The sequence below is a fragment of the Podarcis liolepis genome, assembly GCF_965112155.1.
Source record: "Podarcis liolepis genome assembly, chromosome: 2".
NCBI lineage: Eukaryota > Metazoa > Chordata > Lepidosauria > Squamata > Lacertidae > Podarcis > Podarcis liolepis.
In genome coordinates, this window is record NC_139555.1 from 104500542 (window position 1) to 104514421 (window position 13880).

At 43.3% G+C, this 13880-nt stretch overlaps 1 protein-coding gene across 5 annotated transcripts in view; it reads left to right on the plus strand.

The window, feature by feature from the left end:
* Positions 1-13880, plus strand: part of ARIH2 (ariadne RBR E3 ubiquitin protein ligase 2) — a 36559-nt gene that overhangs the window by 13301 nt on the left and 9378 nt on the right. For all 5 annotated transcript variants that reach the window (XM_083492751.1, XM_083492752.1, XM_083492755.1 and 2 more), the window contains exons 3-11: positions 3559-3626; positions 5423-5486; positions 7447-7594; positions 8280-8401; positions 9354-9463; positions 11438-11555; positions 13061-13111; positions 13231-13252; positions 13448-13599. In XM_083492751.1, coding sequence (XP_083348877.1) covers positions 3559-3626; positions 5423-5486; positions 7447-7594; positions 8280-8401; positions 9354-9463; positions 11438-11555; positions 13061-13111; positions 13231-13252; positions 13448-13599 — 855 coding nt within the window. The remainder of the gene's footprint in view (positions 1-3558; positions 3627-5422; positions 5487-7446; positions 7595-8279; positions 8402-9353; positions 9464-11437; positions 11556-13060; positions 13112-13230; positions 13253-13447; positions 13600-13880) is intronic.

Genomic DNA, 13880 nt, shown 5'->3' on the forward strand with positions numbered 1-13880 from the left:
ACATTTAAAAGAGATCTGTTCTTTCCTTTTTCCATTATCTTAGTCCTTGTTTTGGTATGCTGTCGTCACTCTGCATAAAGAAAAAAATAATGTCTCGTAAGGCAAAGTATCAGGATGTCTGGTCTGTTTCCTTGGCAAGCCTGAATATAGTGCTATCGGGAAGACCTGAGCCTCTTCCTGGGGGGTCACCACTTACCCGGCAATCTTGGCGTAGCTATATTTGCACAAAGGCTACTTTGATACCTTTCACTTCCTTCTTGTTTGACTGGGGAAATGAGCCACAAGTGTACAGAGGCAGTTCAAAATCCATCCTACTTTTGATTTATGGAACCCTAAGGCTTGTGGATTTGCAAGAAGTAAAAATCTTGTCTCACAGCAGTTGGATCTTGGCAACATGTGGCGAGCGGGGGAAGCACAGGAACATATTTTTTGACAAACCTGGGAATTTAACTTGATTTTATGGCTAGGCTAGGTAATGGAGTATTGATAACTGTGTTTCCAGCGGGGTAGCTATTTCTGTATCTTGCATCACTACCATAACAGTCTTATGGCACCTTTAAAGTCTAGGGGGGAGATCAGAAGGCAGTGGATGCAAGTTCTTCCCCTGTAGCTTCCACAACTGGCTCTGAGCATCTCTACAGAGCATGTTTGGGGAGCTGCAGGAGGAAAAGGAAGGGGAAGTCCTCCATGCACAAGCAGAATTCCAGTCTTAGACTGTATTGCCCTATCTTTTGTTATGGCACAAGCTTTCTTACACACACACACACACACACACACACACACACGCGCGGCTGGGGTTTTTTGTAGTGGAATGCAGAAAATGACAGACTGTGTTAATTATGTGATTAATAGCCGCCATTCACAGAAAGCAGCGTTTAACAACAGGCATCTTGGCATTGGTAAGCCAATTAACACATGCAGTGTGGTTTCAGTCCACAAGTGACAGGGCTGAACCTCTTGATGTATTGAATTCAGTAGTCTCACATTGCAGTTTCCTTCTGAAGTTCCTTTGTTCAAGGCTGGTCACCTTAAAGTTGGTGACATTATAGCATCCAGGGAAATGTTCCGCCGCTGGGTTTTAAAAAAATTTAATCCATTTCTGTTTAAAGATTTGTGCCCATTCATGCTTTTACATAAAGTGGCCCGGTTGCCCTACGTAGAATGCAGAGGGGCATTGTCGGCAGTTGACATATTTCATGTCATTTTAATTTTATTTATTAAATTTATATTCTGCCCTTCCTCCCGAAGAAGCCCAGGGCAGTAAACAGATCCACAATTAAAAAACTAAAGCATTCTGAAACAAACACATATTTTTCCTGCTGTGTGTCAAGTTAAGGCGTACAATTACATTAAATACATACACTTCAAAGGCAGAAGACCTTTTGTGCATGAAGCAAAACAGGACAGAATGGACCTATGATTGAATGCCGATGAAACTGAAATGAGAACCCATCTCTACTCTGAATTAATAGGCTGATGAGCATTTGTGCACAAGTGGTCAAACTGCAGAAATGGTTGTCACGCTGACATTTAATTTGTTCCATGACGTATGGACTTGGGCTCAGAAGGAGTGTAAGCAGCAGCTGGAGTAAAAGCATCTCCACCCCTGTTTGTTGAGACCAAGTGGTCACTTCATTTTTTGCATTTTTACTATAGTACTATACTCAAATATGGTTTACAACCCATAGAAATAGGCTGTACTGCCTTTAAAGTTTTTTTAATACTGTTGTGATGTTTTGTGAGAGGGTGGTGTAAATACTTCCATAAGTTAACATTATAAAATTGCATTTTATTTGTTTGTTTAATATCCCACCTTTCTTCCAGGGCAGGACTCAAAAGCAAGGCAGCTCACAGCATACATTAGTTTAAAACCAGGCACAACTAAAAACATGCAAGAAATATAAATGTTTAAAAGCAGGTAAATAAGTAACCCTGCATAATAAAATACATAATACAGATGTTGCCATCTTTTTTAACAATTCAGAATCAATCTAAAAACAAGCTAAATTTTTTTTGTCATTCACTTATAAATAGTATTTGCATATATTTTGTTGATTTTTATCCTCTAACAAGAAAACAAAGCCACCTGCTGTCAACTGCAAGAAACCCAAGACAACCTCAGCAAAAATATCATGCACAAATGCCACGGAAGCCATGCAAAAAGTGCAACTTCTGAATCCTGCCCTATGGAACCTGTCTCTGCACAACAGCACCCAAACCACCAGACTAAGACATTTCTATGTACCCAGACTTTTGGTAGTTAAGGTAGCCTCTAGGGTGGGGTAGGACCTGTTCTAACTTATTGTGCTGTTGCTTGAGCATTTTAGGAGTTTTGTTATTGGACATTGTGTTTAAACATTTCCAGCTTTTAACTGATTTTATCTATTTGCATTTGATCTTAAGTTGCTTTGAGCCTTTATTTTGTATAAAGCAACTGACAAATGGTGATAGTAGTAGTGGTAATAATAATAATAATAATAATAATAATAATAATAATAATAATAAACCAACGCATGTCCAGTTGCTCATCTTTATTGCTGCCCTTTTCCCACATAGTCAACAGTTTGCAAGTTAATCTCTAGTTTTGAATTGTGAATCGCTGTTGATAGTGGTTACAATTTAAAAAAGTATTTTCATACCAATGGGTTGTATTAAATGGAGTAATTTTTAGTTACTCATTCTTCTGAATGTCACAACATCCGGAGAAACCGGGCGGAATGGCTTTGAGCGTGAAATTGAGGTGCAAGTTGTGGGGTGCTTTTCTGTAAGGAGACTGAGGAACTAAAAGACACCACAGTGATGTTTCTCAGGGCCCTGTTCCTGTTTCAGCGCATGAGGAAGAACCTGAAGAAGCAAAAACTTCGTCCATTGCCTATTAATTCCTGCTAATCAGTTTTGCAGGCACCTGCCTCCTATGAGAGGAGCTGGTTCCCAAATCTGTGCAGATGCAACCCTGCAGGTACACTTTGATATGAAGCCTGTTTAAAAACACCCATTGCAGAGTACTTAATTCTCCCTTGAATGTCACTTGAATAATGGAGTCTCGGGCAGAGCTATTAAGTTAGCTTGGCACGGTCAACCTTACGAAATGCTTTCTTCAGCTTGCATAATTCTTCCAATATTTCAGTTATCAAATCTGGAGTAAGGGGCTTTCACTAGTGCAGGATTTCCCAAACTTGGGTTTCCAGCTGTTTTTGGACTACAACTCCCATCATCCCTAGCTAGCAGGATCGGTTGTCAGGAATGATGGGAACTGTAGTCCACAATCAGCTGGAGACCCAAGTTTGGGAAACCTTGTGCTAATGGGACCCGTTAGTTGAATCCTGCCCATGCTTTTGTTCTTGGTCTTGAGACATAAGTGGAAAACTAAGTAACATGGTGGCTAAGGGGAAGAACATTTGAGAGGGGTAGATATTTGCTTTTCCTCGGGAATGTTGGTACCATTGTGAAAATACAAATTGGCCTTGTTTTGTAGATATGGGAGGTAGATATGTCCTTTCACAGGGATGTTTGACACGTTAATTTAATCTGGTTTCTCCCCTTCCTTTCCTTCTTTAGGTGTCCCATGCAGTTGCTAAGCTTGTATTAGTTAGCTTCCACTGGCAAATCTCAGAAATTTTGGAAAGGTAAGCACGTCTTCAAGCTGTGGAGCATCATTACTGTGGTTTTCCTTTCACTGCCCTTGGAGTATCATATTTTCTTTTTCTTTGAGCTGTTTCCAGAGTTGCAATCCTATGAACACTTGGTATTGCACACTGGGGTTTAATTTTCAAGCAAGCAGATGTTGGCTACTTTGAAAATTGACAAAAGGAATAATGGTCCATGGCTGATGAAGAATATGGTTCATTGGCCGGCCTTGGTTTGGACAAAAAACAAGGGGTACATGTGTAGGCTGAAGCAAAAAAAATAAAAAATGTGCACAAAAACGCTGATTTGAAAATTTTATGTGAATAGTAGTATCTAGCATAAAACACCCATTTCCAAATATATCCTTCATCAGTGTATATACATTTTGCTGTAAGGCCAAACACACAAAACAATTAACATCTGTTCAATATACCGCCTATAAACATTTTAAAACCATAAGGCCCTGCTGATATAAATAATAAATTTCATTAATACAATAAAAGTTATATAAAAATACTCCAAAAGCTACTACAGCCATAATATAATCACTTCAGCTAATAAAGCACATAAATAATTGTTGCATACCAATCTTATGATCATACAAGCCTCACTGAAACAAAAAAAAACTTTCCTGGTGCCCTGATCTTAATGCCAAATCCTTTTGTATCTCAAGCTATACTTCTACACAAATTTAATTGGTTGCAACTCTGTCTGTTTTTGTGCATTAGCATTTGATGCTGAATACACTACTACAGTGGTACCTTGGGTTAAGTACTTAATTCGTTCCGGAGGTCTGTACTTAACCTGAAACTGTTCTTAACCTGAAGCACCACTTTAGTTAATGGGGCCTCGCGCTGCCGGAGCACGATTTCTGTTCTCAACCTGAAGCACTATTTCTGGGTTAGCGGAGTCTGTAACCTGAAGCGTATGTAACCTGAAGCGTATGTAACCCGAGGTACCACTGTATTCACATAAATTAAATTTTTCAAATCAGCCTTTTCGTGCATAGCCTTGGTTTGGGACAGGATTTCCCCCCAACCTTATACTTTGTTTATCATAATGACCTGCCTTCCTTGGTGGCTGTGATGCTGAATAAAATTATGAATGTAATAATAATAATAAAAAAATGTATTTATACCCCGCCCTCCCCAGCCAGAGCCGGGCTCAGGGCAGCTAACTCCAATAAAATCACAGTAAAAACAATAAGGGGAAAAAAAACCAATTTAAAATACAAGTTAAAATACAATTTAAAATGCAGCCTCATTTTAAAAGTAGCCGATAAATCAAGACCATAAGGGGAGGGAAACATAAGAGTCAGACTGAGTCCAAACGAAGCCAGGTGGAACAGCTCTGTCCTGCAGGCCCTGCGGAAAGATGTCAAGTCCTGCAGGGCCCTAGTCTCTTGTGACAGAGCGTTCCACCAAGTCGGGGCCAGTACTGAAAAGGCCCTGGCCCTAGTTGAGACCAAGCTAACCACCTTGTGACCTGGGACCTCCAAAATGTTGTCATTTGTAGACCTTAAGGCCCTCCGCGGGGCAAAACAGGAGAGGCGGTCCCATAGGTACGTGGGTCCTAGGCCGCATAGGGCTTTAAAGGTCAAAACCAGCACCTTAAACCTGACCCTGTACTCCACCGGGAGCCAGTGCAGTTGGTAAAGCATTGGATGAACGTGATCCCGCGGCAAGGACCCCGTAAGGAGCCTGGCTGCGGCATTCTGCTGAAATCTGTAGCTCTTGTTTCATCAGCTCTGCAGCTACGGTTCTGTGCTGATCTGAAGTTTTAACTCTTCCTTCAGGCACAAGTCCAATTCTGTCCAGTTGCTAGTGGAAGCACGAGTTCAGCCTGCCTCATCCAAACACGTGAGTAACGGACTGTTCCGGCATGCTTGATGCTAAAACTCCTTGTATAGTTCCCCAGAGACTAGCTCTTGCCTCCTTGCCTGCTCTCTGCTGGCTCATGCAGTGCTGCTCTTGTGGGTTCAGTAATAAAATTCTGGCGTAAAGCTATGATCCTGACCTTTTGGATCTGGTCTGATCTGTCAGATTTTGCCGCAGAAAACAGTCAAATGCACTTCATCTGCCGGTTGTTGTACAGCAGTGGTGGCCAGGATCTGTAGGGTTTAATCTGCATAGTAAAGGATTAGTTCTCTGTTATCATCATCAGTTCTTGAAAGTTACCCTGAACTGTGTTGTTTTAAGAGTATGGCTAACCAAGCTACTAGCTCTGGAAAGAGGTTGCTTTTCACTTTCAAGCAGAAAGGTCTTGTGTATCCAGAAAGCTCTCTGTGATTAGGAAAAACCTGGCCTAGTTGACTTGGAAAATGGATTAGATAAGCTTCTGGTTCGTAGATTTAACCTTTTTTACAAGTGCGGTTGGGACATTTGCACCTCTTGGGGAATTCTGTGAGCAGAAAGGTAGCTCTCTTGTGCTCTAAACAGGATGTGCAAGTTGGAGGGTTCTTTTGAGCTACATTCCAAACCATAAATGCGTTTGTTGGCAATGTATATAATTGCCCTGAGATCAAAACCAGCCTCGCTGCCCTACTGTCTCACAGAAAGTACCCAATACTGTGCTGAGCAGCTTGCTCAGCTCTTCACTATCCAAAAGATCAGGCCTTGTATTGCTTTTCTCCTTTTACTTGAAATATATTTAGTTGCTCTCAACATGTCTTACCCTGTAGAGATGGGGGGGGGGACCTGTGAACCTGCATAGATTGCTGGACTACAACTCCCATCATCCCTGAACATTGTCTGTGCTGGCTGGAGTCGATGGGAGCTGAAGTCCAAAATCAGGGAGGGCCAAAGGTTCCCCAACCCTGATGTAGAGCAATATATATATATTTAAGAACAGGGTGGTATATAGTTATTGCAATAGCTGATCTATTGTCCACCTGCTACCCTGCAGTATTGATGTAGTTAAGGTAACTGCTGAAAACTGCAAATCCAGAGACTCCAGAGGAACAGCTTCTTTTGCCATTGGCAGATAAGTGGGCCTAACTTGTACAAGTGTCTCCACAGATCACAATTAGATTCTATGTACTTAAGCTCACTTAACATACATTGCTGTCAATAAAAGTGTATCAATATGTAGAACCCCATGTATATTATCCAATGCTGGAGACTTGTTAACAACAAAATATAACTGGGCACAAAGTGTCTCAAACTTGAGCTGGAGATGTGTGGCTAATAAACATGCATTTAATATAGGCCACATAACTTTAATGAATGAGTTGTCAAATGAATGAGTTGGTGGCTCTGTTGATATGCTTGTTTACAACTGTTTCTCCACTGTTTTTATCTGATCCAATTATCACTGCTGCAATATGCACTCTTTGATGATCAAGTCTGAGTTTGAGGATTAGCTAATAAAGGAATACCCCCTTCTAGTCATTCTTGCTGCTGATTTATTCTGTAATATGAGCAACGTAAAGAAATGGCTCCCTCTTTGATCTGACCACAGAGTGAAACCTAGTTTGTCCTCCTCCCTGATTTTAATCCATCCTCCCATTTGGCCAAGCCCTTGGGGGATAGCTGTTAAATTGATTCTGAAAAGAACAGCGAGAAGCAGTTGTCAGAAGCTCAAAGTGACTTGTGAACAGCATAAATTAAATGGGTGCAGTAATCTACAAGCCAGCGAAGTGTGAATGCATCCCAAGAAACTACAATGTGTTGCATTGCATTCTATTCTTGCTACCAGTTCCCACGTAGGATGAAACGAGAGTCGCAACTCATCCAGACTGTTTGTGCAAACTGCAGTTTGGGCTCTTGTCAGTAATTTTAGCTTTCTCTCCCTCCCTCCCTCCCCCTTTTCAAATCCCAGGCCATGGTACATTCCTCCCAGCACTGTGCGGTGTGTATGCAGTTTGTCCGAAAGGAAAACTTGTTGTCTCTGGCTTGTCAGCACCAGTTCTGCCGCAGCTGCTGGGAGCAGCACTGTACAGTTCTCGTCAAGGATGGAGTCGGAGTTGGTGAGTTCAGAGCAATGTACCCCTCCAGTACCCCTTCACGTATCCCTTACCACCTATCTTCTTTCACCTTTAAAATCTTTTCATAATCTTACGTGAGCAGAGGTGGGGAGCCTGTGACCCTCCAATCCCCGATACATGGAGCGGGGTTGATCCAAGGCCTTAAGTTGCATTTATGTTTTTCACCCCATCAGTTACAGAACTTGTTGTGGGACATCGGTCAGTCCCACGCAGCCTTTTCTGTAACTTCCTGATCTCCACCCACAGATTCAGTCATACAGTCAACTGTCTCAGTCTTCTCTGTTCTCTTGGTTCAATACTTCTGGTGACAGAGAGAGAGAGATAGAGAGAGAGAATATAAACATAAGCCAGTATGGTGTAGTGGTTAAGAGTGGTAGTCTCGTAATCTGGTGAACCGGGTTTGCTTCCCCACTTCTCCACATGCAGCTGCTGGGTGACCTTGGGCTAGTCACACTTCTCTGAAGTCTCTCAGCCCCACTCACCTCACAGAGTGTTTGTTGTGGGGGAGGAAGGAAAAGGAGAATGTTAGTCACTTTGAGACTCCTTCGGCTAGTGATAAAGCGGGATATGAAATCCAAACTCCTCTTCTTCATCATCATCTTCTTTGTCGCTGGTGACACAGTAATGAGGTTGTCACATGCAATAGCTCCTCTGGCTTTTTAAACAGGTGTCTCCTGCATGGCTCAGGACTGCCTGCTCCGGACTCCAGAAGATTTTGTGTTTCCATTGCTACCTAGCGAGGAGCTGAAAGACAAATACAGACGCTACCTCTTCAGGGATTACATTGAGGTATTGTTTGTTGTTTTACCATCAGGGTGTTCTGTGTGTGCTTCATTGCCATGGAAATGCACATACAGTGGTACCTTGGGTTAAGAACTTAATTCGTTCTGGAGGTCCGTTCTTAACCTGAGGTACCACTTTAGCTAATGGGGCCTCCTGCTGCTGCCGCCACACCACAGCTGCACAATTTCTGTTCTCATCCTGAAGCAAAGTTCGTAACCTGAGGTACTATTTCTGGGTTAGCAGAGTGTGTAACCTGAAGCATTGTAACCCGAGGTATCACTGTAATACATTTCTGTGAATTAGCATCATTTCATTAAAACTCATTGTCCTCTATCCTGACAGATTCACTTAGCTGCCAAATGCTCCATTTTTACTCAATCACTATAAAATATAAAGTTATCCAATCTCTTTATTTTATCAAGGCTTCCTTATATTTTAAAAAAAATCCTTGTTTTTTTTCTTTTAAAAAAAACAAGCCACTGATGTACATGAAAAAAGCAAATACAGTGGATCTATACCCCTACAAGAGATTTAAATACTATTTCTTGATTATTTCTTCCGCTTGATAAAGAGAAGCATTGCAGTTGTTTAAATCAGTTTAATTTCTTGAATGAATTTACAACTGACCTGAAGGGATGCTATATAAACAACTGTAGCAAGAAATATGGGCATAATATCAGTTTCATAAAGCAGTTAGAAGAAAACAGTGTAAATATAATGTATGGATCAGACTGGCTGCCAGGGCACATTAAAAAGCTTTTTATCTTTCTTGGAAGTCTGCAGGACTTCCATCCTTTTTTTCCACAAGGATAACAAGGACCTACATTGGGTGTTCCATAGGTTAGATTTCCAATATGATATGATTGACCTTTTTACACATGATAAACCAGAAGTAATGGTTCTTTCCCTCTCAGCTGGGCCAGTTTCTAATACATGACTGTGGTTGGTTTCTTTGCAGAGCCATTTCCAGCTGCAGCTCTGTCCCGGCGCAGACTGCCCTATGGTCATACAGGTACAGGAGCCCAAAGCTCGCAGAGTGCAGTGCAATCGATGCAATGAAGTTTTCTGGTAAGAAAATTAAACTTGAGTTGTGAGCAGAGGACAGCAAGGCATGAGTTTTCCTTAGTCAAGGGACCGGAATAGTCCAGAGAGGGAGAGTTGAAAAAAGCTGCTTAGGCCATCCAATGCAAAGTATATGAAAATAAAACTTGGTGAGATCAAATTACCCATGCCAAATTGCTTCTCCAGTCGAGCTTCGGAAGTGTCCCTCGTGGCTGAAGAAGCTTGCAAACACAGCTATACACAGCTACCTCTAAGGCAGAATTCTCAATGGCTGGCCAGATTGATGTATTAGGGATACGGGAAACTGCCTTACACCAAGTTGGACCAGTGGTCCTTCTAACTCTGTTATTGTTGACACTGACCGGCAGCGGCTCTCCAGAATGGAGCCCTCCTCAGCCCTCCCTGGAGATCCGTGGATCGAACCTGGATCCTTTTTCATGCCAAGTACGTGCTCTGCCACTGAGCTACAGACAATCCCCATTAAAGTTGTGAGCGTTGAATGAACATCCAAAGGAGATGCTACAACAGGTGTATGGACCTTTTCTCAGCTCGAGGGCCACATTCCCTCATGGTAAACCTCTTGGGCAGGGCCAGGAGCAAAAGTGGGTGTGTCTCCCGTCTTTTGTACCACATTGACTACGTTCCAGCCCCTAAAAGTCCACACATCTTGTCAGCCTCCATCCAGACAAGCGGGAGGCATTATGGCAGCTCAGTAACACACTGTACGCAGGCAAAAGCACTCGGAGAAGCCATGGAGCAGGGCTGCTGAGGGGTGTAACCTGGGAGAGTCTTGAGGACCAGGCAGGGCTGTGTTTGGTTCTCCAGGTCTGAGCTTCCCCACCCCTCTGCTACAGTAGAAATAATTTGCCAGGAGTGCCTATTGGCTATTCACAATCAAGCCTCCCTGATTGGATGGCACAGTCTTCAAATAACCTATCCTGAGTGAACTGTCCCCAGAGGGATGGAAGAAGAGTAGGGAGAAGAAGTGCTTATAAGGAGTTTGAGGAAGACAGCAGTACTTTACTACAATACAGTCGTACCTTGGATCCCAAATGCCTTGTTTCTTGGACGTTTTGGCTCCCGAGCGCCGCAAACCTGGAAGTGAGTGTTCCGGTTTGAGAACGTTCTTTGGAACCCAAATGTCTGACGGGGCTTCTGTGGCTTCTGATTGGCTGCAGGAGCTTCCTGCAGCCAATCAGAAGCAGCGCTTTGGTTTCCGAACGTTTTGGAAGTCGAACGGACTTCCAGAACGGGTTCTGTTTGACTTCCAAGTTACGACTGTACGTAGTGACAAATAGGTAAGGCTGTGAATACACTGCAGAAAAAAACCAGAACACTGCCGTCAGAAGATGGAGTAGGGGTGAAAGGACTTCTACTAGTGCGACAGGGCTTCCCTCCCCCCCCCAAAAAAAAATTCCTTGATGGGGGCTGCAGGTGAAACCCTTGAACAGTGCACAGAGTGAAGCGAGGTGGAATTGTTCCATCTGGCAAGCTGAAATGCTTGCACAGACTATATAATTGCCATAGCGCTGCAATGAATTCCTCCCACTGTTTTTTTTCTGATTGGTCAGGGTGGAGTGTGTACGTGGAGTGAGGAGGGTCATTGTAGCCCTGTTGTCTGTCTCCTGGAAATTTCACTCAGCCCTTCCCCAGAGCTTACATGATACTGCTCACATAACCTGCCCCAAGCTTACCTTGGCATAAACAAGAGCTAAAAATGTATTTTGAGTTTGGATTGCTTCATTTTTTTAAACTGAGATTTGCAAGATACTAAGTTTTGTTGCAGTACCAAATACAGGTCTTTCATGGGATGTGTTTGCATGCACCCTACCAGGAGTCTGAACAGTGCTTATGCAGCATTACAGAGAAAACATAACACTGTGTACGAGTTACGAGTCCCTTCTCTGCTCCTTTTTTTTTTTTTTGGTTGCATGCAATATGATTTCTGGAAAGTGGACATGCCTTTCTCTTTGTTTTAAGTTTCAAGTGTCGGCAGATGTACCATGCTCCCACAGATTGTGCCACCATTCGAAAATGGCTCACCAAGTGTGCAGATGACTCTGAAACAGCCAACTATATCAGTGCTCACACTAAAGATGTAAGTGTGTGTGTGTGTGTGTGTGTGTGTGTGTGTGGGAGTGACCTTTCCGTTTATAACTTTGCTCCTTTTGAGGTTTTTTCGGTGGGGGGTTGCAGCAAGCTGCTCTTACATGCTAGATGTTTGTTTATAGTTTTCTCTGTTTTCAAACCAGTTTCTATAGCTAATGTTCACTGTGTTCTAAACAGAGAATGTTGAGTATAGAACATTTTGCCCCCTATCTAGTGCTGTCCCTTCTTTCATTCTCATCTCCATCTCCTCCTAATCCATGACTCACCAGTGCCCACCAAGCAGACTAAAGGCACAGTTACACAAAATGGAAAGAAGGTGAAAGGGGTGGGTGGGAAGTATTGGTCTAAGCTTCCTCTTGGCCTACCTGATGCCTATCACTTCGATCTCCCAGAAAGGAGAACCAGATCTTATTTATGTTTTTCAGATCACACCAGAGAGGAGTTAGACAAGTTAGAACAGGGTTTTCCAAACTTGGGTCGCCACCTATTTTTGGACTACAGTTCCCACCATCCCAGATCACTGGTCCTGCTAGCTAGGGATGATGGGAGTTGTAGTCCAGCAACAGCTGGAGACCCAGGTTTGAGAAACCCTGAACCCTAGAAGAAAGGAAGTGTGAGCAGAAGGTAAAAGTAATCTGAAGGCATTTTAATTTTAGTGTTGGTGAAGAATGTGCAAAGTGAATCGAATGTAAGGAGAAACTAATGAAGAAATATTGGGCAGCATGGGATAGCAGTGAAGAGCTGGAAAGTAAAGAGATGTTTTATAGTCTATCCATTGCTCCATCTAGCCATGTAGCATATAACATAACTGTCAGTAGGTCTCCAAAGTCTCAGGTGGAAGTTTTCCCTAGCATGGATCTGTGGCTTCTTTAACTGGAGATTCCAAGGCTCAAACCCTAGTAAAGGTAAAGGGACCCCTGACCATTAGGTCCAGTCGTGGCTGACTCTGGGGTTGCGGCGCTCATCTCGCTTTACTGGCCGAGGGAGCTGGCGTACAGCTTCCAGGTCATGTGGCCAGCATGACTAAGCCGCTTCTGGCGAACCAGAGCAGCGCACGGAAACGCCGTTTACCTTCCCGCCAGAGTGGTACCTATTTATCTACTTGCACTTGGACGTGCTTTTGAACTGCTAGGTTGGCAGGAACAGGGACCAAGCAACGGGAGCTCACCCCGTCGCGGGGATTCGAACCGCCGACCTTCTGATCGGCAATTCCTAAGCTCTGTGGTTTAACCCACAGCGCCACCCGCGTCCCTCAAACCCTAATACCTACATGCAAAGCTTGGTGTAAGGCAGCTTCCTATGTTCTCAAGAAGAACAAGACTGAAATATGATAGCGTCCAAGCAAAGAGAGGGGAAAGGGATTGACGACATAGGCAGGCCTAAGAATTCTTGCGCGAGAGAGGAATATGAAGAGTTGTCAAAGACCAAACTCCTGATTGTTGAAACACATGGGACAATCTAAGGTGTGTTCTCTCTTTTCCTCTCTCCCTCCAGTGTCCCAAGTGCAATATCTGTATTGAAAAGAACGGAGGCTGCAATCACATGGTGAGTAGATTGTGGACAAGATCAGAAATCCTATACTGCTTAATTTTAGGCGAAATCTTTGCCTGCTTCTTATTAATGCCTTCTCTCTCCCCCCCCCCCCACCTCTCTCTCTCCTCCAGCAATGCTCCAAATGCAAACATGGTAAGTAGACAGCACCAGGTATTTTGTGTTAAAGTCGGGGAAAATGTGTATCCTTCTGATTTGGATACTATCCCACACTAGCTCTTTGGTAGCATCTTTGCCCCTTAGAGGGAGAGGTGTCGATCTTGTTCCTCAAAGAAGCATTGCTTTATCTATTGCCTTGGGCAATAACGTTTCCTCTCCTGTCCTCTGCAGACTTCTGCTGGATGTGTCTAGGGGATTGGAAGACTCACGGCAGCGAGTACTACGAATGCAGTCGGTACAAAGAGAATCCTGATATTGTAAACCAGAGTCAGCAAGCACAGGCCAGGGAGGCCCTTAAGAAGTACTTGTTCTATTTTGAAAGGGTAGGAGACATCTCCTTGGCTGGAGCTAACCGTAGCCTTTTTCATGAGCCCCACCTTCTGCAAAGGGCAATGCTGATGATGATTGTGAGAAAGTCCTCATTGAACAAAACATTCTGTAGCCACAGATCAAGATCATTCCTCACGGTTATTCTTCCAGAAGCAAGCTCCTTTTCAGTGATAATCTCTGCCAGTCCTGTAATGAGAGTGCTCTTTCCTTGAAGCCAAGAGCAATAGGCTGCTTTAAATTTTCTGGTGCTGAACTGTGCTCTGCAGTCGAATCT